Genomic DNA, 27,891 nt, shown 5'->3' with positions numbered 1-27,891 from the left:
TGGCAAATCCACCTATGCTCCTTGCATGAGGTTATTGTCATGTATTGGCTAGCTCCAACGCTTTCTTCTTCCTATTTTGTTTATAGGCGGTCCTCTATCCACACAAGACACACTGCCAGAGAGCATTTAAAGATCACGTCAGCCTGTGTTTGCTCTGAAATGAAGCTGGAAATTTCACACAGCCGTTTGTGACAGCACGCTGACTGATTTGTACCTGCAGTGTTTATTTGCAACAGGTTATGAGTGAAAGGATGAGTTCAAATTGCAAGTGGAGCTTTAATTGGCTACACTTATATAACTTTGGCAAGGAATAGAGAAAGTTCAGTCATCAAGTAGTCCTTCCCAAGGTCCTTTATCCCAGGGGCGTGGAGTGTTTTTTCCTAGACATTGATGAACTACAACTTTTACCAGACCTAACCATCATAGCCAATAGTGAAGGCTGCTTGCAGTTACAGTCCAACAATACCAATTACACCTTCCCCAGCATTTCTTTATGGGGAGCAGGAAGTGAGAGATGCAGCTCCTGCTTCTTCGCCAGTAAGAATTCATCCCAGTGCCTCCAGCACTCCCAGTAAAAAATAAGAATGTGACCAAAAAGTCATTACTATATGGGGATGTGGGTTTAGCATGTCTCTAATTCCAGTATTTAGGCTTGGGGTGCTTGTTCATGTGTAGGCAGAAAAGCACACCTATGTAGAAGAAAGAAGTATTACTGAGTTTATTTTTATTTATATCCTGCTTTTTCTTTCCATAAGGAAACTTAAAGCAACTAACATTAGAAACATTATAATACAATTTCAAATATACAAATATACAGTATTAAAACAGTATTAAACATCATTAGTATTAAAAACAGTTCAGATTAAATCTATAAGGTATCACTGGCCACAGGATTGAGAAGATTTGCAAAAATGCAATTGAAAAGAGAATATGAATGTGATTAAACAGCTCAATAGCTACACAATATTGATTGTTCTTTGGGAGAGGGTGAGATGGGAACCAGGTTAGCCAAGATAGCCAGACATGTCTATGATGGCATGTGAGACCAATGGTGCAATCCAACAGTTCTCTTCTTGACATGCTGTTTCTGTGTGCAGAGAGAAAATGAAGAAAGCCTAAGTTTCAGTCCAAGTACATCTGTCTCTGTGTGTATATATGTACCTTCAAATTACATGTTGATCTGTGGTGACCCCATGATTTTCATAGGGTTTTTAAAAGCACATAGTAATTATTTTGCCTGGTCCTTCCTTTGGAATATAGCCCACAGCACCTGCCTTTCTCACTAAATCCAATCAAATTCAACAAAACAACTTAGCTCACATCTCACTAAAGCTTTCCATGGAGATTAGTTTTAGACAATAGAATTGGAGCACCCCTGTTCAGCCCTGTGGCCATTACGTTGCCAGGTGTTTTATCCTGTGTTGTTCAATAAAGTTGCTGGGTGAGATCATTAGGAGTTGGTGTTTGGCAGCTGAATGTTATCAGTTTTCTGATGAAACTCAGCTTCACTTTCCCTTATTGTTGCAATAAGATGCAGTTGTTCAGGTGCTGAATGAATGTCTGGATGAGTGGTGTTGATAAACACCAGTAAACTGAAGATGAACTCTAGTAAGATGGAGGCCCTGCAGATTGTTGATTCTCAGATCTGGGAATTAGGTAGATAACCTGCCCTGGATAAAATTGCACTTACCTGCAAGAGCATGTGCATTGCTTGGGAGTAGAGGCAGTTGCAACCAGGGTTGCAAACATCTGATTTACACATGACTCATAGTAAAGAGAAAATATGAGAAAATAGGAAGTGAGAGAAATCTAGACCTAGGAAGGAAATCCACTCCTGAAAGAGTTATCATGGGGAAATTGTGTCTAATTGAAGTTTTATCACCAGTCCTTATTATCACAATTAACCATTTTTTTTCAAAACCCAATTATCACAGGGACAGAAAGTGAGGTAAAATCTTCCGAATAGGAGCATAGGCAGCAAAACAAACATCACATGGGTGTTAACTTTTCCCTATGCTATCCAAAGCTGAAAAAGATATATTTTTGGTTGAAGTTACACTTTTAAAAAGTATCTGTTTCAACTTATATACATATTCAGTTCAACAACAAACCTACAGAACCTATCTTGTTTGTAACTCGAGGACTGTCTGTACTCCTAAATAGAGTCTGAGAACAAAGATCTACAATGGTGTCTGATTAAGCCACATACACAGAAATAATGGACCGTCTGGACTCACTCTAGCTATCCCCAGTTTGCATGTGTTTGTTATTACATAATGTTATTATGTAATTCTCATAGTTTAAAAACAGGAAATGATAAGGCCTACCAAAGCCATACCCCCTCCCCTCTCATTGGACTATAGGACTACTCCAAAAGAAACTTTCCTTGGGTTCTGATACCCCATCAGTATACTTTTTGAGGCTGGGTATTTATCCAGTACTTTTCCAACTCCAAGCGCTTCTCCCTGAAAAGCTTTATGATCCTCATATACCAACTAGTATGATTAAGGAGGTAATTAAAATATAAATTGGTTACTTCTCATTTCATACTCTAGAATCATCCTTTATTCATGAAATCCAAACATTAACCATTCCCAAAGAATCATATATATGAAAATTAATTTTTCATTCCCTCATTTTTGTCATTGCTGATAATTTAATTTTGACATCTGCCAGCACTGAATATCTCACATGTTTATTATATTATACATAATATCTCTATGAACTCGGTTCAAATTCTGACCAAAAGTATCATTATATTTTATTAATTTTGCATGCCTAGTTGGAGGCACCATCATTTCTCATAGGTATCAATCACATGGTTTTTTTTTCCCCTTTTATCTGGTTGTACTCTGGATTTTTATTTAATTACCATAAAAGAGCATCAGCGAAAAAGAGACTTTTGTTTCCTGAAGCTGTAACATGTCATCTCTACAACACATGGATATGCTGAGCTTCAGTCACAACCTTAAAGGGAAGCTATGGATGGATACTTTTATTTTTTGCCCTTACATATCTGTAACTGAGGGCAGATTTTGGCCTCGAGCTGAAAAAAATGATGTTTCCCATCACCACAGATCGCATTATTTTTTAAAAGTAAAAGATGTCCAGCATGACAGTTGGGAATCTGACTAGAGTATATAAAGCTGCCAATCCACTTCCTTCTACAGAGCTCCTTACTTCTGGAGGGCAAAATGGGCATATTTTTAGTTCCATAGTCTTGCAGAGCAATCTGATGTATATCTACATAGAAGTCCCCAATTGTTCATAGAAAACTCCTTCCCAGCAGTGCTTATAGGGTTGTAGCATGTAGATTATTTTTATTTTACTGCACTTGGTTGGTATGCCATCCAGTCATTATCAATGATGTTTAAAATAATTGTTGTATTATGTTATTTCTGTAACTTGTTTTATGTTTTAAATTGTACAAAAACCTGATGTTTTAGGGCTTGTCCCCATGTGAGCTGCCCCGAGTCCCTTCAGGGAGATGGAGGCGGGTTATAAGAAATAAATTATTATTACTGTATATACTCGAGTATAAGCCTAGTTTTTCAGCCCTTTTTTTAAGACTGAAAAAGCCCCCCTCGGCTTATACTCGGGTGAGGGTCCTGGTTGGCTTATATTTGGGTCAGCTTATACTCGAGAATATATGGTACATTTATTATTTTTCTCTATTATTATTGGTATTATTACATTTATTATTTTTCTCTATTATTGTTGTTACTATTACATTTATTTTACTCTATTTTTATTATTTTTATTAATACATTTATTATTTCACTCTGATCTTATTATTATTGTATTTATTATTTTACTCTATTTATTATTACAGTACTTGTATTATTTTCCTGTATTTATTATTATTGTTACATGTATTATTTTACTCTAATATTATTAAAAGCATACATAAGCACATTTACATTGAAGAAGATGAGAATAATGATTTGATCAGAGTTGTACAGTCTTATCTAAAATTTGAGCTTTATGTAAATATTCAAAAACATTTAACCTACTGATGCCTCAATTAATGTAATTTTATTAGTATCTATTTTTATTTCTGAAATTTACCACCCTCGGCTTATACTGGAATCAATGTTTTCCCAGTTTTTTGTGGTAAAATTAGGTGCTTCGGCTTATATTCGGGTTGGCTTATACTCGAGTATATACGGTATTATTATTATTATTATTATTATTATTATTATTATTATTATTATTATTATTATTAGATCTGGGTTTAATTCTATTTTAATGTTAATGGCCTTTAGGTTTTAAATTGTATATTGTATTGTTTTTGCCACTGTCCACCACTTTTGGGTCTCTTTAAGAGGGAAAAAAGCGCTATATGAAGAAAAAGGAGGAAGAGGAGGGAGAAGAAGAAATAATTTCTGATTTATAGCAGCCTTTTGGAAAACTATCCACTTGATCTTTATTCAGATTTATTCAGAATAGGTTTTCCCACTGCCTTCCTGGGAGGCTGATTTGTTCACATTGTAAATATTTCTTCTAGTTGTGTCATCTAATGTAACTTGTTGCCAAATTTAACAATGTTATTTATTTCATTTTATATTTTGTATCCACCTAAAGATACTACTTGTCAAGTGCATATATATTAGCTTGATATTACTTCCTGATTTATTTTGCAGTCAGCAATTTCCCATTTTAAGACCCTCCTGTCATGATGTTGTTGTTGTTGTTGTTGTTGTTGTTGTTGTTGTTGTTGTTGTTGTTGTTTTTCTTCCTACATATCCCTTAGGATAGTTTTCACTTCTCAAGCTCCAGCTGATATTCTTCTCTACTATATGCTTTGGCACAATGGTAGTTAGGAAGAAAAAGACTGAATTCACTCAGCGGTGACTAGGGAGTGAGATCATTGTTAAGCCTGCATTCAGTAGAAAAGAACAATAAATTACCTTCCCAGTAGTCTTGAATAAGCTGAATTAATGATCTCCCTGGTGCCATAGGAAGAAGCAAGAGGATCATTACATCCACAAATCCTTTCCTTCTCAAATTAATGCTATGGTTCCAATACATTCTAAATATTATTTAGAACCATAATACTTTCTGAATATTTTTATTGTTTCAGGATTTGATAATTCTTTTGTTTTATCAGGAAACCATAAGGAGAGTATTTTCTGGGTTTTAAAAACTAAAATAGAAATGTTTTTCAGTGTAATCAAACAATGATGCTAATAGCCATTGAAAGTAGTTTGTGTCATTTCGACAGCAAATTCCTACCGCAAACTCCAACCAGAGCACTTTAATAAATGCTGTTTTTTGGCAAGTGAATTGGAAATTATTTTGCACTATTCTGAGAAAGTGGGCAATTGGTGTTGTCACTCAAAATAATATTTATGGGAGTTTGTTCCAAGGACCAGCTTCTGTCTTATGTGTAAGCTGTTGTGTGGGTGGGAAGGGATAGAGATATCTTTATGTTGTCAGTTTCAGCTACTAACACCTACCATGCACACCAGTATCTTTTAAAGTGTAGTTGTCATCTTATTCTGCAGTCTGCCCATCTTATTCCAACTGTAGTAGTTTGTCAGGAAAGTAGATTAGGAAAGCTGGATGTTTGCAAGCATGTGTGTGAAGAGGGTGCTGAGTAAAGTCCTGTTTTGCATACTGAATGTTTCAAATAGTCATATCAAAGTAGTTAAAGGATAATATGAGACATTTCCTCTGGCTGGCTAAAAACAGCACTAATAAGGTATGAATGAGATCAGATAAACAAATATGAACAGTCCTGATGTATGAAAACACTGGAACACAGTCTGGCGCTCTCATTTGCTATTCCATATACAGAACATTCTCTTCAGAGTGGGAAATAATGCAATTTTTTTAGAAGACATGCTGATAGCATGCTGCTTGTAAACCCCAAAATATACTTCCCCCATCTATTTCATTTGCCTTTTTTGCATCATCATCATCCATTGCTTCAAAAAGAAAATTACACCATGGTTTTCACAGGCATGTGAACAAATCGCTGAATACATTTAAAAGATCACTGCTTCTTTCACCCGGCCACTTATTGCACTGAGAATTTTGATGTCACAGAATTTTTTCTCTTTAAAATAGGAATAATCTGATACTAGCACCTTCTGTGGTGATTTTGCTGGCATCCCTAAGGATAATTAGTTGCACAGTGTAGGAAAGTGGAAGGAATGGCATAAAACAGTTGATCATGGATCTCTATGAACATGGGTTTGTTGACCACATGCTCTGTCCTGGTACATGTTGTTCAATTGTTCCCACTTATATTGGGGCAAATAAACTGTACAGTATTGGTCTGTGGTTTTTGTGTTGTGCCATCCAAGCATGGATGCTTGGTTTATTGCTTTTGGAACAAATCAAATATTTTTGGAGGGAGGAGTTGTTTCAGATTTTGGAATACCTGTATTTGCAAATAGGGCCCATGTCTAAACCCAAAATTCATTTATGTTCCATATATATCGTATATACATGACCTGAAGAAAATTTTATATAATATTTTAATAAGACAGGCAGACAAATATCAGCATGCTGGAAGAAGCAAAGACCACCAGCATTGAAGAGATGCTCCTACGCCATCAATTCCGCTGGACTGGCCACGTTGTCCGAATGCCTGATCACCATCTCCCAAAACAGTTACTATACTCCCAAGTCAAGAATGGGATACGTAATATTGGTGGACAGGAAAAGAGATTTAAAGATGGGCTCAAAGCAAACCTGTGGCATAGACACCGAGAACTGGGAAGCCCTGACCCTTGAGTGCTCCAATTGGAGGTCAGCTGTTACTAACAGTGCTGCAAAATTCGAAGAGGCACAAATGGAGGGCAAAAGGAGGAAAGTGCCAAGAGGAAGGCACATTAAGCCAACCATGACCGGGACCGCCTTCCGTCTGGAAACCGATGTCTTCAGTGTGGAAGAACATACGGGTCAAGAATAGGTCTCCACAGCCACCTACACATCCACCGCTAAGACACTACACCTGAGGACCATCATCCTTGAACTATGAGGGATCACCTAATGCAATGAATACATGAAGCAAAGTATAGAAACTTTGAACAATCCTAAAGCAAAAGCATCACTATCCCAGCCACCCAAGTGGGCAGTTTCAGATTTCAGAGTGTGTCAGATTTTAGAATTTGGGACAAGGGATGCTTTTTTGTGGTATGTTTTTATTCAGGATGATAAGAATTGTTTGCATGCAAATGTATAATTTTGTCACCACATTGTGTAAAAATAACTTTCTGATAGGTAAAGAGTATATTCTTGTATTTCTAACTATTGGATCCAGCAAGTATTTCATTAGCTGACGGCTGAAAGTTGCACAAGAGGATATGATGGATGTAATTGTGAAAATATGGTTAAATGACTTTTTTGATGCACATGTCCTCTTAGGGATTTTATGAACTATTCAAGTGGATCATTAAAAATTGGAGAGAAAAGATGTGTTTAAAAAATAGTGAATGATAAGTTTGTGTTGTCATTTCTACAGTTGAAAAGGCACATTGAAAAGATTTGTGCTCTTCAAAGGAGGCTGTAATTGCTGTTCTGTGTAGTCATTGAATGAAATGTAGTTTGTGCTAAAGGTGATGTAGGCTTCAACTGGAGCTTTTTGTTGGAAGCACAAAGCATTGTGAAAATAAATGGTGAGTTCTAATAATAAAACATGGGTTTGGTATGTGGATGCTTGCTTTTCTCACTGTTATTCTATGTGAGATCTGAGCAAAACAGAATGATGTTGGACTATTATGTCCTTCAATCTAGACACTGTACTCCTATTAATACAGCCTAGAATTACATTGGCTTTTAAAGCTGCTACATCACACACATCCAGACTATGTAAGTAGATTGTGGGATGTTGTGTATAACCCTAGATCTGATTAAAGATTCTTTGGCATTATCAAGTAGGTTGCTTTGATTAGGTTGTTCTTGGTTTTACGTTGGATAAGACAATGAAACTCAGCTTCCACGAGCTCAGTCTGTATGTATACAAGCCCATGCATTCAATTTTCTATGGCCATACCAATTATGTCTAATAGGATAGCGGTTATACAGAGGTCATACAGCAAGTTTCATCTTTCCAGTCCTAATTTGATAACATATACTGTAACTCCATCACATTTCCTATCTTAATAAAGGTAATTTGATCTGGACGAGGCCATAAACATATTAAATTGCAAACAGATTCTGGATATTATGAGATAAAAAGCCTAGGTGGTCGGGGACATTTATAGCCTATGCCTTTGCTAAATAATTAAGAAAATGATGACAGCCTCAGAAGAATACAGAATAAGGGAAATTTGCTGTCTTATTTTAATTCGGTTTATTTCTTCAAGAAAGTGTCATAAAATGTCCTCTCCAGAGAATTTTATTTTAATTCAATCTCTATGAAGTTTGCTCTTCCAACTGTCCTACAGGCTAACATTTAAAAATATATTTGAGCAAAAATCAACTAGCAGCTCAGCAGGAAAAATGAAATTGTATATACATATTCCTTATGAGTTCTAGAAAGATAGGATATTTTTGACAATGCAACAGAAATTGTGGAGGTTGTAAGAATTTGCCATCTGGCAAAGACTCCCAACCAGATGGATTCACTAATGACTCTTACATAGTACTCAATCAGACTCTGCTAGAATGCATGATTGGCGTATTTAATTATTCTGCGTTAACTGTGAATATGCCTGATACTGTCTTGGATACAGGATTCACAAATACTGCTTTTTTCAAGATAAAAACACATGGTCCCAAGTAATTATGCTCCATTACATAAGTTAAAGATGATAGAATATTAGACGATATGAAGCCACGTGAGATATTTAACAAGTGGTTTGTGACATTTTTAAGGACATAGTTTGTAAATCTATTTGCTTTTGAATTTTTATTCAAAACTCGTTTTATCAAAAATACTTTTGTTACATTCTGGGTCCAGCAGAAAAAAATGTGTTCTCCTCAATCACCTCTGTGAAAATACCAAGGGCTCATTGACAGATTGTTGAAAATGTGTGATTAATTAAGAACAATGAGACCCTGGTATCTGCTGAGATTTCATTCTATGAATACCATCCCATTATATACAATGGTGTAATTAAATGGTCTCTTATGTCAAATGATGAAATCAAGGTTGACTTTTAAGATTTAAAAAATATTTCCAAGTCTTCGATAGTGGAATCTTTGGATGTAGAATCCATGGATATGGCAGTCTGACTCTATGTTCTCTAATAACAATGAATGTGATATGAATATACTTCTGAATTAGAAGATGAACTCTGACTTTTAAATTATTTTCCAGCTTGGCTCTACACCCTGATAAAACCCTGGTTGCTACAGGTCAAGTTGGGAAAGATCCTTACATTTGCATCTGGGATTCCTACAATGTGCAGACGGTTTCCATTTTGAAGGATGCGCACACCCATGGAGTTGCCTGCTTGGCTTTTGATTCAGATGGCCAGGTGTGTATATCTTCTGTTTTCATTCCCGTTGTATTTATACCATGTGTCACACTTTTGCCTATGGATGGTGTACTTGACAAAGAGCATCTGTTAATTCTGTGTGCCAGTTTCAAGCATATCTTTGGTGTTAGGAAAAGTGCTCCTATATGGCTTAGCAGCAGGAAAGGATATGTGTGTTTCAACTAGAGTAGACCTTTTAAATCTATGGCTGAATGATAAATTAATACTTATATAAATTCAGTTGACTTGGTGTGACTGTGATAGTATTAGACTTCTATTCAGACTTCTGGTCTGAGGGATTGCTTAAGATCTGTTTAATTTTCCAAAACAATGAAGACTTATTTAACTGTTTTTGCACTTTCAGTGTACTGTTCTGTTACACACACGCTCTCTTTTACTGGATTGCATTTTATTTTTCTGAATGCTAAGGGATGTGAATATGAAGATGTGCATTTTATATCACCTTATAAATCTTTCTAAGGCTAGAAATGTCCCATATATGTATACAAATAACTGCAAACCACTAACGCTCTGGTATTTATGGCCATGCAACTGTGTATTTTTAATAACGAAAGACTGTTCTTACATGAGCATGGATTCTGTTCCCTTTCGTGTTTTTAGCAGAATTGCTCAACCTAATAACTGATAGCTTGAGAAAAACAACTTATTCTAAATCTAGTAGCTCTGATAACTTCAGAAAAACAATTTATGATAAACGTGAATGTGATAACTTTAGAAAAACAATTCCAAGATTCATAGGAGAGGATAAGAAAACCTTCTTAGGCCTTATGTAATATCCACCCCTAGAAGGGAGAATCATTTTGCAGGTTTCTCCCAGCCACTGGGCTTATTTCTAACCTTCTGTTAAGGATGGAAGCTCACAGGAAGAGAGGGGATATACAACTGGATCTGTGAATATTATTCCCAAGGTGGGGGAGCGGTGAGCATATTACTTGCCATTTAGTCCTGTAGCACATAGTTCCATTTGTCATTCCTTATCACACATTATACTTTCTTGCCTTTTCACACGGAATCATCAGATTCATCACATGAGCCAGTGCAGTTCCCACTCACTACATTTTTTTAAAAAAGGAAATCCTTGGGAGACAAATACTCTGGGTATACTGGGTTTCCCCCTCTCTCCCATCCTTCTGCTCTGGAGAAGACCCGAGGCATTGGTTTTAAAGAGACACCAATCTGTTGGATACTGGGCTTTCCTCCCAATCTCAGTACTCTCCATTGCAGAAGTCTGAAACTTTAAAAGTTAGTAGTACAGACAGGAAAAACAAATTTATTTGGAATATTTCAGTATTTCAAATGATTGAATTACTTTTAAAAATTTCCCATGCCAGGCTCAGGATTTTGGGAGAGAAAGGTCAATGCTTGGTAGGAGACTGCCCACAGGAATGCCCCTTACTCCACATCACTGAAGCGATTCAACCCAGGCAAATTTGACAGCCCCTATCCAACGTGTTTTTTACTGTTTTGTCCAGTTATACGCTGATTCCTGGGACCTTTTCCAGGTTCAAATCCTGGGAGCGGAATGAGCACCCGCTGTTAGCCTCAGCTCCTGCCAACCTAGCAGTTCGAAAACATGCAAATTGTGAGTAGATCAATAGGTACTGCTCCGGTAGGAAGGTAACGGCGGTCCATGCAGTCATGCCGGCCACATGACCTTGGAGGTGTCTATGGACAACGGTGGCTCTTCGGCCTAGAAATGGAGATGAGCACCAACCCCCAGAGTCGGTCATGACTGGACTTAACGTCAGGGGAAACCTTCACCTTTACCTATACTGATTCCTTCAGTGTGGGTTACTGTCCCATGACCATCCAACCCTTCTCCCTACACAGGAGAATAGTTAGACCAGCCTTGCAAGTGAGGGGGGGGGGTCACTTCCCACCACTCAGTCATTAATAACTTAGCAGGACTATGCATATATCAGAGACTTCTTAGGATCTTATTGTTCCATCCTTGAAAGTCCTTTCCTATAAGGGACATAAATCAGCAGCTACATAACCACTAGGCTTGTGCACGGATTTGGAGTGGTCAGTTTCTTTTGACTAATCTGGCAGACACAGCTTGTTCTGTTGACCATAATGGCGAGGGCTCAGCCTCCATGTTTTTTGACTGCAACAGAAAAGTGACTGTCAAAAACTAACTGCCTTTGGTTACAAGTGGAGTGCAGTAGGGAGGTAGCCCCTAGAAGGAAAACCGCAAAAGAGAAAAAGGCACCACTCCAGGGCCTGCAAATCAAGAGAAAAGAGAGGGCTTTTTAAAGGAAGCCCAAGGTAGGATACTTCCAGATCGATCCCTCTTCCTTTCCTGGGAAGTGGGAAAGCCTCCTTAAAAGCCTTGAAAAGCCATGTGCTGCAAGGAGAGAGCACAGCATGCACCTGCAGCATCTATCTCTTCCAGAGTAGAAACACCTTCAACTATTAAACCCAGTCTTCTCTACAGACAGAAGGGAAAGGATCACAAAAAGAGTGGTATCTTAACTCTGTTGCTTTTAATCCAGGTCTTAATGAAGGATATAAGGACAAAAAATGCCTAAAATGACAGGAAGAGGAACCTGGGAAGTTCCCCCCATAATGCGCTGGATAGAAAATGAATCTTTCAGCTTCCCTGAACGAAAATGGATTTTTGTCCTCCCGAATTCAGGAGGTTCCCGAAAAACAGATCGGGACCCCCACCGAAATCCGGGACACTGAAATGGATCACAGTTTACCCGGATTGCACAAGTCTAGTAACCACTCTTTTTTTCGGTATCAACAAGTTCTATCTTATTCTGCCTTTGTTAATACAGCAGTTTGCAAGCCAGTTTATGATATTCTTCTTACCATTCTTGTTTGCTCTTTTATGCCCTGTACTTGTTCTCATCAAAAGATCTTCCTGCATCAGCACAGACCTTTGCCTTTTAAAAAATTTCTTCACTAATATAGCCAAATATGTTGTCTTACTTGACTGAAAACATATTTGAGGGTACCTGTCAACTATCCAAGTGACCTTTTCAGTTCTGTTGTTCTGCTCTTTGTCTCTTGCTGCCCACTGGCCTGCAAGAGAGAAATCAGAGGCTAATCTGATTTATTTTCTTGTAAATGTATTGCTCTGCACAGATCAGGAAATAAGAGGTATTAGGCAGCCAGCAGAGTTAGATAATCCCAATTGTTATCCTGCAGTAAGCTTTATGGTTAAGTGCCAGGCTGTTGCTTCGGGGCTTGTTTCTCTCTCCTCCTACCCAAGTTAGAGTCCAGAAAATATTGAAGCTATGGTGCCTTTCATTGCCTTAATTTTTCTTTTTATAAAAAGGGGGGAAAGTACACACTTCTACTTATTTAAATAGGAAATCAGTATTCTATCTGAACCAGATTTGAAGACTGATATTTCATGTGTTTCCCTGCTGGAGGCTTGTTCTAACCACCTTAAAGCCCAATGTATAAACGCGGTAGTCCTCTCACTCCCTGGATTTCTTTGATATATTTTTTAAAGTCGATTTTTAACAAGAAAAAACACAAATAAAGAAGACAGCAACAGTGAGTTGCTGTGAGTTTTTTGGGCTATATGGCCATGTTCCAGAAACATTCTCTTCTGACATTTCGCCCACATCTATAGCAAGCATACTCAGAGATTGTATGGAAAATAGACAAGGGAAATTTATTTATCTGTGGAAGGTCCAGGGTAGGAGAAAGAACTCTTGTCTGTTGGAGGCAAGTGTGAATGTTATAATTAATCACTTTGATTAGCATTTAATGGTTTTGCAGTTTCAAGGCCTGGCTGATTCCTGCCTAGGGGAATCCTTTATTGGGAGGTGTTAGCTGGCTCTGATTGTTTCATGTCTGGAATTACCCTGTTTTCTGAGTGTTGTTCTTTATTTACTGTCCTGATTTTAGTTTTTTAATACTGGTAGGCAGATTTTGTTCATTTTCATGGTTTCCTCCTTTCTGTTTAAATTATCTGTATGCTTGTGGATTTCAATGGCTTCTCTGTGTAGTCTGACATGATAGTTGTTGGAGTGGTCCAGTATTTCTGTGTTCTCACATAATATACTGTGTCCAGGTTGGTTCATCAAGTGCTCTGCTATGGCTGACTTCTCTGGCTGAGTGAGTCTGCAGTGCCTTTCATGCTCCTTGATTCGTGTCTGGGCAATGCTGCTCTGTTGGGTGGTCCCTCTGTAGACTTCTCCACAGCGGCATTGTATACGGTAGACTCCTGTAGAGGTGAGAGGATCCCTCTTGTCCTTTGCTGAATGTAGCATTTGTTGGATTTTCTTAGTGGGTCTGAAAACAGGAGACTTCCAGACATGAAACATTCAAGGCCAGCTAAAACCTCCCAATAAAGGATTCCACCAGGCAGGATTCAACCAGGCCTTGAAGCTGCAAGGCAATTAAATGCTAATCAAGGTGATTAATTATAACATTCACACTTGCCTCCAACAGAGAAGTGTTCTTTCTCCTACCTTGGACCTTCCACAGATATATGAATCTCCCTTGCCTAATTTCCAATATACAGTACCCCACAACCTCTGAGTATGCCTGCAATAGATGTGGGTGAAACGTCAGGAGAGAATGCTTCTGGAACATGGCCATAAAACTCAAAAAACTTAGAGCAACCCAGTGATTCCTGCCTTCGACAACACAAGACAGCAACACTTTTATATACATAAACATAAACATCCTTGAAGAACAATTACATAACTACACATTTTCTCTTACCAATATAAAACTCTACTCCAGTTACACATAAATCAAAATCTTAGATTGTCAAAAACCTTTTGTGTGAAAAATATATTTTAAGCTTGCTTGACTCCATTCTTATATCTTTTACTATCCCTTGCATGCTGGTTTAATATAGTTAAAAAAGTGTCATTGAACTGAGCTTCATTTAACAAAACTTTGGGTTTTTTTCTTTCTTTCTTTCAAGCGTTTAGCTTCAGTGGGACTGGATGCCAAAAACACAGTTTGCATATGGGACTGGAAGAAAGGAAAACTACTGGCGTCAGCTACTGGCCATTCGGATAGGGTAATCAGCTAATGAGTTTGCAATAACTTTGTCTTCTAATATGCATAGAAATTTCCTGCAATTGTTTTTGTGCTGAGATAGCTATCTTACCATTTTTATATTAACCCAGTGTTCTCAGAAATGCAATAATTATAATTAGCTTATAAAATAATTATCAGGAAATGATGTGATTTGATACTGTGGAAGTGTAATTTAACAATTAGGATTCTTCCTGTGTTTTGTCACTCGGGCCCAGACTATATATGATGTGGCAGAACTGGGGTCACATTTACAAAATATTATATCTACAGTAGAGTCTCACTTATCCAACATAAACAGACCAGCAGAACGCTGGATAAGCGAAAATGTTGAATAATAAGGAGGGATTAAGGAAAAGCCTATTAAACATGAAATTACGTTATGATTTTACAAATTAAGCATCAAAACATCATGTTTTACAACAAGTCTGTCACTTGTTTGGGAGTGTGGCTGCACCTGTGTTGTTGTTGGGCATGTTGTCCCACTGCGCGTTGCTGCCTAGAGAAACAGCTGTGGATCCGGGCGGGAGGCAGACTGCATTGGATAATACAGAACATTGGATAAGCGAAGGTTGGATAAGCAAGACTCTACTGTACTTAAAGCAACAGAGAAGGAAATTATTTGTTTTTAGGAAGCACTCCTGCATATGGAAGTGATGCTATTCCGTTTTTATTTCTCTGATCATCACGCCTATACCACGATGGTGAGATGCAGGGACTGTGACCCTATTATCTTACCAAAGATGCCATATGCAGTGCTTACTGCCATTTGATTTTGTCATGCAAAATAGGAATATATATATATATATATATATAGAGAGAGAGAGAGAGAGAGAGAGAGAGAGAGAGAGAGAGAGTGTCAAGGGAACAGGATATAAATGGGTTATATGCATGTAAATATGGATGTACCTAATATGATAAACGAGGCATGATACGTTGTATCCGAACGGCTGGTTCGTCTTGGTGGCTTACATAGTGCACCTGCACAGAATGCTTGGAACATTTTAGAGCTGAGCAAGCATCTTTTGGCAGGCTCTTCACTCCTCTATTGTGAATCTCACTTCTATTTCCCTCCAATTTACCTTGGTCTCTTTCCATCTGCTACACAGCGAGCAGCATTTTTCACACACTTAATTTCTTGCTGAGTGAGGTTTTCCGCATTTCATGATTTTCTTTCAGGGCTGTCCCTCAGCTCATGGTTTAAATCAAGGTACTTTATTATCTCTCAAAGTTTTTGGTTTTGATTTGATTTTTAGAATATTCTTTTTTTTTTCTTGGTGCGTTTCCTGCTCCCCACAGTCCAGGTTTTTATGGCTTTGAAACTTTTATTCAAAAATATACTAAATGTGAGGTTCAGAGGTCTTCTACTGATGGTCTTTTGAGATGTTCTCTTTGGGTAGAAGAATACCATAACTTCACTGCATTTAAACATTGCTTGGATGTTTGCACCTCAGCCAATGAAAAATAGAGCAGCAAATCTTCATGTTCAACAAGTTTTGACTACTGATGTTTTTGAATCAGGTCAGCCCTTGAAAATTCTTGCTGTTTATTGGTGGCTTATTCTGATTTCAGCTCATCTAATACTTAGGATTCTGATTATACATACTTCTCAGAGACTTAAAAACACTCTTACTATCATACTTTTTATCCAGTACTCTCTTATCATCAAATCAGACTACACCTGGAATACTGTGTCCAATTCTGGGCACTGCAGTTGAAGGGAGATGTTGACAAGCTGGAATATGTCCAGAGGAGGGCGACTAAAATTATCAAGGGTCTGGAGAACAAGCCCTATGAGGAGCGGCTTAAAGAGCTGGACATGTTTAGCCTGCAGAAGAGAAGGCTGAGACATGACAGCCATGTATAAATATGTGAGGGGAAGTAATAGGGAGGAGGGAGCAAGCTTTCTTTCTGCTGAGCTGGAGACTGGGATGCAGAACAATGGTTTTAAACTACAGGAAAGAAGAATCCACCTGAACGTTAGTCAGAACTTCCTCACTGTGAGAGCTGTTCAGCAGTGGAACTCTCTGCCCCAGTGTGTGGTGGAGGCTCCTTCTTTGGAGGCTTTTATGCAGAGGCTGGATGGTCATCTGTCGGGGGGCTTTGAATGCATTTTTCCTGCTTATTAGCAGGGAGTTGGACTGGATGGACCATGAGGTCTCTTCCACCTCTATGATTCAATGATTCTATTATTCTAAATTAGTAGTGGTCAGGCGGATGGGGACTGTTTTCATAAACTGAAATGAAGGACTATGCAGAGTGAGTAACAATGTAGTGTCATCAAAGTTGCAAGGGATTACCATCTTATCATCAAATCAGACCACACCTGAAGTACTGTGTCCAATTCTGGGCACCGCAGTTGAAGGGAGATGTTGACAAGCTGGAATGTGTTCAGGAGGCATCGAATAAAATGATCAAGAGCCTGGAGAACAAGCCCTGCTTCTTAGCAGGGGGTTGGACTGGATGGCCCATGAGGGCTCTTCCAGCTCTATGATTCTGTGATTCTATGAATTGGACCATACAATGATGTATGTTTTATGACCCATTTTTCAGCTTGAAAAATGAAGTTCTGGTGTGTTCCCTTCCTACCCATTTGTCAGGATCCATGGGTTTTATTCCATCTGCCATTTCTCTGCAGAATTTCAAATTACAAGATCTATATGAAAGTTTTCTGGCAGTTTTTTTTTCTGGGAAAATAAATTTTAAATATTTAAATGATACTGCTCAAGAGCTCACTAGCTTCTTCATCAGGTGAATATCATACAGAATTTCTGAAGGGGAAGAAAGTAATGTTGCTGCAGTTCTACGTGTTGTCTGTTTCAATGTTCCTGAAAAAGTTATAAGCAGACAAAAAGTTCTGACCCTGCCTCCCCTTCCAAAAGAGAAGTGTCAGGAACAAAGAGGAGCATAACATTTCTGTTTCCTATTACAACCATAAATTCTTTTCCTTTGAAATCAGATCTGTCTCTGTGTTGGATGAATCCTTTCAAGAAGATCCCATGCTGTCAGTTCTGAAGCAATCGTTGATGTGACAAATAAATGTGTCAGGGAAGCCAATTAAAATCACCTTTTTCCTATTCTCAAGATCCAGTTCTTGTATAAGAGGATGAACAGTCTAATCTCTTCAGGTTTTGATTTTCCTCCTCTATGACTGTGTTAGGTGTTTTTTCCAAGTTCAAAAAATACAGAGGAAGTTGTTGTGTGGTTTCAAGTTGTTTCCAACGTCTAGCGACTTTTAAGAAGACCCTACCAGGGTCTTTTATTCACAATAATAATTCAGAGGGATTTGCCTTTGCCTGGGGCGGTTCAACCACGAGGCAAACTAGGCAGTTGCCTGTGGTGCCATTCTGTAGGGGGTGCCGTTGAGGCAACTCCTCCCGCCGCCGCCGTGCCCCTTCCTCGAAGCCAGGTCTCCAGGCTGCCTGGCCATGTTCCAGAAGCATTCTCTCCTGACGTTTCACCCACATCTATGGCAGGCATCCTTAGAGGTTCTGAGGTCTGTTGGAAGCTAGACAAGTGGGTTTTATATATCTGTGGAAAGTCCAGGGTGGGAGAAAGAGCTCTTGTCTGCTTGAGGCTAGTGTGAATGTTGCAATTGGCCAACTTGATTAGCATTTAATGGCCTTGTAGATTCACAGCTTATACTAGGATTGTATTTCAGAGAAAGGAACTAGTCAAACCACCTCTGAATATATCTTACCTAAGAAAACCCTGTGAAAATCATGGGATCTTCATATATTGGCAGGCAACTTGAATACACATGCACTGCTTTGGCACTTATTGGTGGTTTGGACTCTTGACCACAACACCTTTTGAACTCATGATTGCAACAGCGCTCTGAATTCTTACCCAGATGGCAGTTTTCTTGGTCACTACAGCATCTGCCAGATAAGCTAGTGAACTGTGTGTTCTGTGTGAAGATGATTACAGTTTCATAAAGATGAAGCCTTACATCCCACCAATATAGTATATCTTTTCTATCTAAGGGCAGTGTCAACATTCTCTGTATCACAAAATGTCATTTTGCCTACCTTTTTCTCATTCTGTTTTTTCTTCAGGTGAGACACTTCTTACACAATATTTGCACAACAGTGGCATATTAACCAAACTGCATCCTTTTGCAAATCCTTTTTTCATCTATGAGCTGTTGCAGCAATTAATTGCAGTTACTGATTTGCTAAGCTGGCCTTTTTCAAGCTATAAAGATTCATTCTAGCAGAATCACAGTTTCCTTTGAGTGGGATACTGAATCTGGATGTTTGCACAGCAGCTATACAGTTTCAGCAGTCAACATTTATTGGTCACTATTGTCTGGATGTGAGATCTAGACAGGATGTATCTTTTGGTAGGAGGCTGCTTTCATTGCTATTCATCTGACATCCTTCCACTCGTCTCACAGCTGTGCTTTGTAATATCCATTTTATGTGAGTCACAGAGGCAGTGAAGAGGAAAAGCTGGTAACTGTTTATTTCTAGCTATGCTTCTTAGGTTAGTCATAAGTGAACCCACAATGTTCCACTTCTCTTTGAGATTATGTCTCCATTTCTATTTCTTTTCATTATTATTATTTTCTGTTGGAGACACAGAACTGAATTAAACTGGAGGGAATGAGTAGTGATGTGTGGAGCTGAGGTGCAGAGTGCCCATCAAGACAAGGTTGCTTAGCTGTAAACTGTTAATATTTTGCTCATTTGTGTGACTTAAGCAATGACAACTCAAAGAACATCAAAGTAGACATTCTGGTTTTCTGAAAAGTTCATCCAGTTCCTTGTGTTCTGCAGTTTCCAGCTCTGTTTATCAATACAGTGTGACCTCCATATCCACAGGGATAATTCCCTTGACTCCATGTAAATTTACAGAATTCTGGATAATATCAAACCCTATGGAAATGATTTCCAGTTACACTGGAGGACCCAAAAATGTCCAGAAAAGATATATTTGGCTGGATGTGGTTAATGAAACCATGGATCCCAGTCCTGCAGATACGGGGGTTGCACTGTCCTTTTTCTGATATCTGTGAATTTTGACATACAAATCCATCTTACTTAGAACCATTGAACATATTCTGTGCAATAGAAAGGGAATGCCTTACATGTATGTAAAGTTATCATTGCGATTTTCACATGTATTTTTCACCCACTGTTTAGAAAGTTGTCTGTATTCATATGCATATTGTATTCTTAATAACAAACAGTGGGATGTATTCATGTCTACAGAAATGCTTATTAAACATCAGACAGTTTTGAAATTTAACATATGTGGTTTCTAATTTAGTGTATCAGTTTTGATTATTTTTTGTCAGATTTTTGATATTTCCTGGGATCCATACCAACCCAACAGAGTGGCTAGCTGTGGTGTGAAACATATCAAGGTAAATTGGTTTTGATGTTTTGCATTACCAATGAATGAAACTCTTTGTAAAAAAAATTGTAAATGTTAGGAATACAATTCAAGATAGTGTGGAAAATTCCCCATATGTGGTGATTGCATTCAGGGACCTTTTATCAAGAGAAGCAAAAAATGATGCATGGTGTAATTTAAATATATTTCTTTCCAGTAAATGGCTTAGGTGAAATGATTTAGAGTAATTACCTGAATTAGCAACATAAACAGTCTCGAGATTTAAAAAAACCTCTTTAGTAGTGACTGGTCAATTTTCATTATAGTTCTTTTCTTTTCTTTAATGAATACGTATTGCCATACATTAGCACAGTAATACCCAATGCAACATGTTTGTTTTGTTTTTAGACTGAAGTCCTATAGTCATTCTAGGATAATAGTTTGGTCCTGGCAATCAGGAACTGATTGTCTATTCCTGTGGGTATAAATGCATGGATCATGATTTGTGCCAAGACCTTTAATGGCTCTAATCTGGAACTGGGATCGTAATAGAGGCAAGGTCTTGGTGAAGAGATGCTTATTGTCATGCAATAAATGGAACACCTGTTATTTGGAGGGCTTGGCACATCCAGTTACCCCAAACGATAATAATCATTCAAGCCAAACACTTAGCTGTAAATAAATAGACACTCAAGACAAAAATATTTTCCCCCAATTATGCAGGAATATTACTGGAAGGCAATCAGTGAAACAGTTTGGCATGTGATAAATGGCTTTTGAAGTTCTCTGTGGTTGGAAGGACTTAGCTTAAAAAAATAACATTTATTTTTTGACAAAGAGAATGTCTGGTTTCCCTCCCCAAGTTCAGGGGAAATTTTAACCTCACCAGTGCAGTGTGCACACTAGGGTTGAAGATTATGTAGCCTGCAGACATAGGTTGCGCCTACACTGTAGAAATGCAGTTTGACAATACTTTAACTGTCCTGACTCAGTGTTATGGAAGCTTGGGAGGAGCTGTAGTTTGGTGAGGTGACAACATTCATTGGCAGTGGTAATGGGATTCATTGGCAGGGATAATTGCCTTCTCCCATGACTCCCATGATCCCATACCATTAAGCCAGGGAAGTTAGTGTTATGATGAATTGCATTATTCTGCAGTGTAGATGCATCCATATTACTCTCTTGCAGGTTTAGCATAGCCTCTTGGACTTGCACCAACTGACCAAAGCCCCTGTGTATCAGAGGTGATGTTTGCAATCAATGGAAGACTGTCTTAAATGTAGAGATAGTTTTAACAAAGCACTATATATGTGGAAGAGGAAAGGTGAGGATTTTAATATAGCACTGGATTTGTAACATGAGAGCTCCTGACGGTTGTGGACATCCCATACTGCTATGAGTAGAGGCACCTATGTGACCAGAAAGAAGGAGAGACCAACAGTAAGGTGAAGGTATTGCTGGGCTGTTGCAGTCTTGGCCCAACTGCACATGTGGTCTATTCAGGGGTCAGTCTGGAGCATTTCAGAACTAGATTAGCCCTGAATTAATTGGTAAGTCTAGTTGAGGCCAAAGAGGAAAACATGTGCACAAGCAAGTGATATCAAGCCCAAAGTACTAGTCTATAGGTGGGTTTTTACACAGCTACCAAGAGGAGATCAGAAGCATCCAGTTCTACAAGCTAGCTGCAATTGCTACTTTGGTTTAAACTGAGAGAAACTGTAGTTTATCCTAATAAGGCAAGACCAGAAGCTACCATTTGATCCTGGCTCATTTAAATAAAACATTGTTTGAACTCCCAATGATAACTACACAAGCCTGAGGCATGTTTCTGCAGCCTTAAACAAAGGTTTAGTGATGTGCTTTGAAGCTGTTTTAAATATAAATTCAAATATGTAAAAGACAAACAGTCTGGACAAATTATTCCTTTTGTTTAAAATATTTCCGAAAAACATAATTGCCTCATAATATATAACTAGTGGTTTTAAATTATTCTCACCATCTGCAGCACTGGAAATGACAGGCTTTGCACTACACAGGGTTCATGTGCACGTATTTATATTCATGAGTCCTAGGCTCAAGATTCAACTTCTACTCACATTTAATGTCTATCTCAGAAAAGAGAGCTAATACTTGAAGAATGAAAACTTTATCAACTCAAAACTAACGTTTTAAAGCATCCCCAAATCACAAAAGGAAAAAAATAAGAAGAAAACATGGATTTGCTAAAAATCAAAACAAAATAGCATTGACACTCCCTTCTAAATGGGACAGGTTAGAGCATATGGAAGTGTTTCTATTGTAATCAATGTTTTTTCCATGTACATATTGTTTTATAGGTCTTTAGATTACTTACTTACTTAGGCGATCCCTCGTAGTTCGAGGACGATAGTCTTCCATCCTCCTTGGTATCTTGGGGGTGGGTTCTTAGGTGGCTGAGAGACCTATTCTTGACCCGCATATTCTCCCGCAGTGAGGACATCGGTTTAACCTTTCTGACGGTAACAGTAAAAGGAAATGTCAATAATATATTACTGGTGATTTTTTTTCATAGAAGGAGTTTTAACTTGGGGCGCTACAATGAAATCTGATATGATTTTCCATTGTATTTCAATGTACTATAGTTACACCCACTGTCATTTTTATGCTTCCTTTTGTTTTGAAAATGTTTATTTTCATTTTATATTAGTAACATCCGCAGAGGTGGAAAGCAAATAGCACTTATTATCTCTGTGTTCTGATCTTCTGGCTTTAAAAGCCTAGTTACACAAATCATTTTCTAGATTAATTTTATCAACTTGAATCATAATAGTTTTTTAGATTGTTGCACTTTTTCCTGTCTTCAACCCATCTTAGGGTGGTGTTCTTGGGGTTTACCAGGCAATTTCCCATCCAGGCAGGCTTGCTTAGATTCAGAAAGGGTATTTATCTTTCTACTTAGATAGATAGATAGCTTTCTACTTAGCCTGTTCCTTAGCCTACCTCACCCAAAAGAGACCTACAGTTCTCAGCATTTACTGGGATGAAGGAATGTCTATTAAATTCATTTTATAAGACAAAGATATCGATATAGCAGGGATAAAAAATTATGGAGACCTAAAGCTTCCAAGAGAAGAAAATAACTTTTTTCATTATATTTTATCTAGAAGTAAACTTACAAATATTTCCATGTTGTATTCATTGCTATTATTGTTTTGCCATTTTGATAGACATGCATCCCCTAGAACAGTGATGGCCAACCTATGACACGCATGTCAGCACTGACACGCCTAGCCATTTTTGCTGACACGCTGCCGCATGCAGATTGATTGGATGACTAATGTCTTTTGTGGCCAAATTTGGTGTGATTTGGTCCAGTGGTTTTGTTTTTTACTCCATGGAAATTATGCACATTTTATATATATATATATATATATATAATTCTATTATTACTATATTAGTATTATTATATTATTCATTATTCATGATTACATTGAAACTACAACCGAGAGAAATCAGCGTGAAAACTGCAAGAGGTACCATAGATTGTTGTACATGGAAATAATGGTAGTAAATAGTTTTTGATTTATTAAATACAGTTATATATTACAATTATATATTTTTGTTTTTTAAACTATATATATTGTGAAATTAAGGGTTTTTTTCTCAAAGTGACACACCACCCAAGTCATGCTAGGTTTTTTGGTGAATTTTGACACACCAAGTGCAAAAGGTTGCCCTTCATTGCCCTAGAAGGTCCCAGGGCAGATGACTGGCCACTGGACTCCTAGTTGCCTGTATTTGCTTTATACACAGTCTACTCAGTTACTGTCAGGACCCAGGCTGCGGAGCACCAATAACCATGCGCAGAGACCAGAATCTATCTAATATCTTTATTAAGGAAATATATAAAGTCAATAAAAACAAGTGTAGAATATAGTTCAGAAGTAGACCTTTCCGGAAAGGTCAAATATAGTCCAGGAAAACAATGTCCAATATGTGATATTAGAGTCCTAAGTTATAATCCACTTAACCGAAACACACACTATTAGGCAAGCTATAGTGTGGGGAACTGTCCATAGTCTTTCGAGGCTTAAGGTAAATCCGAAGGAAACTGGAAAACAAGGCTTGGAACTTGGAAGCAAGGTCCGTATTTAAAACGCAAGGCAAGGCAAGACTTGAAACTTGGCAAGATCAAACTTGAAACAAGACAAACATGAAACAAGAACTGAGTCCATAGAAGTCCGTGGAACGAGGCAAGGCTGGAAACTTGATCCGGGGAACAGGAACTGGAGTACGAAGTCTACACACGATCTCACTCCTGAAGCTGACGAATTGACTCCGCAAGGTTTCCTTCGCGGCAAAACCCCTAAATAGGGTCTCGTTTCCCGCCAGAAGAACACTTTCCCTGGAGAACTAGAAGTGAAACTCATCTCTGTCCAGATGCATGACTCCTTAGAATTTCCCAAGGGAAGCAGACCTAATCAGCTAATTGTTTGGCTGCGCTTCGGCGATTCGCCTCCCTAGCGCCTCTATCTTTATTATAATTGTCCTTTCGAGAAAACGGGGGAGAATTCTGCCCAAGGCTTGTTTGGCTAACTTCTTGAGGGCAAACATCCTGCAGGTGCAGGTGCTCCGTTTCTGGCTGAAATGGTGTAATGCCCATGTTTTCCTCTTCGTCTGCCACAATAGTACTAGGAACGGGACTACAAGGCCCATGAGACATCACAGTTACTGCATATGTGGCTTTGTTTCTTTCTCTGTACAATTCCATTCCAGATGGCCACTGAAATCATACAGAGGTCAGCAGATGCTGTCAACATTTACTGTTAAAGTAGGGATGAGTGAAATGTGAAAATAATCAAGAAGCAGTTGAAAATAATGTGATTTATCCTTCATTTATCCTTAATTTTAATATACACTACTTTTCTTCAGCTAGTCCTCTCCTGCTTTTTTTTGTATTTTCCCATTCTTTCCTTTAAATCACCAACTTTAGAAAGAATAAGCACATTATTTATCATTTTGTTTTGTACTGTTGCATATTATATGTATATTTATTTATGATAATTACCTTTCAATAATATTTTTCAGTTTGTGGTTTTTTAAAACAATATCTGTTTGCTCATGTTTAACTTGTCCACAAGGACGCCATGTATTGCTGTCGAGTCAGGCATCCCCCATTCTGCATCTTTGTGTTTCATTTTTTCTGCCTAAGTGGAGTATCTTGCATTTGTCCCTGTTGAACTTCATTTTGTTGGTTTCAGCAACAAATTGGCAAGGATAGCGAATACTCCAGAAGACAAGACCAGAATTCAAAACAATCTTAACAGATTAGAAAGATGGGCTGAAACTACCACAAAGTGTGGGTGAACTCTTAAGTTTCAGGGAAGCTCTGGGGTGTCCTCCAGCTTTTTAAAATACAGGATAAGGTTGCATTAAGTGGCTTTGGTGGGTCTTAGAGCCAATGGGTCCCATGCATCATGTAGATGCCACAGAGTCCATTCACCCCTGCCCTGCCTCATTTGGCTCATATAGATGGGCCTTCTAATTATATAATGTTTACAACATTTATTCTACTCTATAAATGTATCTACTAAGCCTTCAAATAATCTCTGTAGCTAGGTATTAGCTGTTGAAGGATGTAGGCGTTATTAAAACACATTTTATTAACTACATCTCTGTGTTTTGATCTTGTAAGCTACAAAAATACTTTGATAGTTTGTTGGCAGGTATGTCATAAATAACCTAAATGAACAAATACAATTTATACTTGACATAGAGGAAGTAGAAGTAACTGGAGCCTGTTGCTAATTTTATTTTACTTTTCAGATGGTCTTAAACTGGGGTAGGCAACTGTAAGTTTGTAGGAAGCTTCTAGACTCCCAGAGAGTGGTTAAGGATATGCATCCCTAGTGTGACCTCCGCTGTGCTGCCTAGTTTTACAAATAATGTTCAATTTTGGCAGCAAAGTGCTCCTCTATGTCTCCTGGGAGGCACAAGAGGGATGTCTATGGCCTGTAAGCTGACTTTTGTCTATCTCGACCCTAAATCATCAGTACTGCAATGAGGAAACACACTCATTTGCCATTTTATTTTCTAGTTTTGGACACTGTGTGGAAATGCCTTGACTGCCAAGAGAGGAATATTTGGGAAAACAGGAGACCTGCAAACTATCCTCTGTTTGTCTTGTGCGAAAGATGACGTTACATACTCTGGTGCTTTAAATGGGGACATCTATGTCTGGAAAGGACTCACCTTAGTACGAACAATTCAAGGTGCTCATGGTGTAAGTGTCCTTTTTGGTGTTACATTATGAAAACAAGACATGTTCCCGTGGCCTTTTTTATTGCTACTGATGAGTTTCTATTTACTTGATCCACTCTTAGTGAGTTAAATTGCTTTTTTGTGTCTGTGATATCCAGGAGAATTTATATTTTTATCAATATGACTTAACAGCATCTTGTGTTGCTGGTGAAACCCCTGCTTTTTTTTTTTTTAGCTATGGCTCTATTCTCAAAATCATCTTGACAAGCATTGAAACATCCTTTCTACATTTCAGTAAACACTATTTTATTTAAGAGGATTTCCTACTGGAATGGCAAATTTGAAGAGATCTAAATTTTAGCCATATATTAAAAAATGTGAAAATGTCAACAACACAACGGGAAAGGAGTGGAAGTGAGGACTTGTGGAATCTCTAAATCATCCTACTTTCTTTCTCATATCTCAATGACAATGTGTATGCAGCTCAATACATAAACACAAGGACAGTTCTGAATTGTAGAAGTAATGAACATCCTGAAAATCTGTCAACTGATATTATTATAGTTGCATGTGCCTTCAAGTCACCGGTCAACTTATCTTCAATGAGAACATTTAGTTTTGCTGTGATTGGTTTCCACAAAAATGCCCCATATAATGTCATACACTGCTTTTATAATCTCAGCAGATAAGAAAAGGTCCTCTCTCCATTCCAATGGCCACAACTGATCCTCAGAAGGAGATAACAGTAGTCAGGGTCTGCTGGACTTAGTCTATGCCTATGTACGGAACAATGGTGTTCCCATCCCTCAGTCGGTTTCTCTGTGTGATGAGGTTTACACTAAAGCATTCTCATTAAGGACTCTATTTTGACATTTCTCCTGACCTTATTTATCCGAGTTTAAAGCCCTTAATGCATGTTGCTGTGTGCATTCGCAGCATTCATCACCTAAACACTGTATTTCCAAGCTGCCTTGAGATTACATTATGTGGTCAGTGTAGATGTGCCCTTGGTTACAGGAAGTATAGAAGTCTATAGAAGTGGACTTCATCTCAAAATATTGGTTTCCCGGAGACAAAGGGGATCCACCAGCAACTATAAGGCCATCATTCAATTTTTATAAGAAATAGTAAAGTTCCAAGCCTATATAATGTATGCATCAGCCTCGCATAACCCAAATCAAAATGATTGTTTTTCTGAGTTATTTTGTATATTTTTAAATAGAAAGTGTCCTAAAACATGATTATATTATTTTTTGTTTATTGAAATAGTAATACAATGTACATTTTAGTTGGATGCAATAATAATATTGAAACATCTGTTATATTTTCCAGCTACTAAAAATCATTAACATTTATAACATGTTTGTTTAAGGGGCCTCACTTGCCATCGGGCAAGCTGGCATCCTGGCCAGTCCGTTACTGACAGAAGTGACAAACAGGATGATACAAATGTACGCATCAAACAGATAGAGTGACCAAGGAGCCTGGGTTGGTTGAAGACCCTTTCCAAGTGCTTTAGCAGCAGGCCTAGAAAATGAATGAGCAGACTAATACCGGTTAAATGCTTGCAAAGAGCTGAACACAGCAGGCTAATATGGCTGATATGCCTGTTTTTGCTGCCTGCCTGGTGTCCTTTGGCAGGCCACAATACACTGCTGGCAGTGATTTGTGTTTGGCCTGTGGATCACACATTTGTTTATTTATTTAAATATTCATATGGTACTTTTCTGCAAAAAAAGCAATATAAAAGGCTCTCAAATCTGTCACTGTTGGAAATGTTCTGCATCTGATAGTTGATACACCACAGAAGCATGAAATCATCCAATTTTATCAGTGTTTGGAA

The 27,891-nt window shown here is 38.1% G+C and overlaps 1 protein-coding gene across 6 annotated transcripts in view; it reads left to right on the top strand.

Moving 5' to 3' along the window:
* The window catches only part of eml6 (EMAP like 6), a 188,362-nt gene that overhangs the window by 47,470 nt on the left and 113,001 nt on the right, over nt 1–27,891 (top strand). For 5 of the 6 annotated variants that reach the window (XR_010002293.1, XM_062968835.1, XM_062968833.1 and 2 more), the window contains exons 3-6: nt 9,275–9,434; nt 14,353–14,451; nt 19,771–19,839; nt 25,885–26,070. Coding sequence is in view for 4 of the 6 variants with exons in the window: in XM_062968835.1 (XP_062824905.1) it covers nt 9,275–9,434; nt 14,353–14,451; nt 19,771–19,839; nt 25,885–26,070 (514 nt within the window). In the remaining 2 variants the exon portion in view is untranslated. Of the gene's footprint in view, nt 1–9,274; nt 9,435–14,352; nt 14,452–19,750; nt 19,840–25,884; nt 26,071–27,891 lie in introns of those variants that run through there. The other variant, XM_062968836.1, reaches the window with a different exon arrangement.

Source organism: Anolis carolinensis, chromosome 1, assembly GCF_035594765.1.
Source record: "Anolis carolinensis isolate JA03-04 chromosome 1, rAnoCar3.1.pri, whole genome shotgun sequence".
Classification (NCBI taxonomy): Eukaryota; Metazoa; Chordata; class Lepidosauria; order Squamata; family Dactyloidae; genus Anolis; species Anolis carolinensis.
This window is presented reverse-complemented; position numbering and strand designations above follow the sequence as displayed.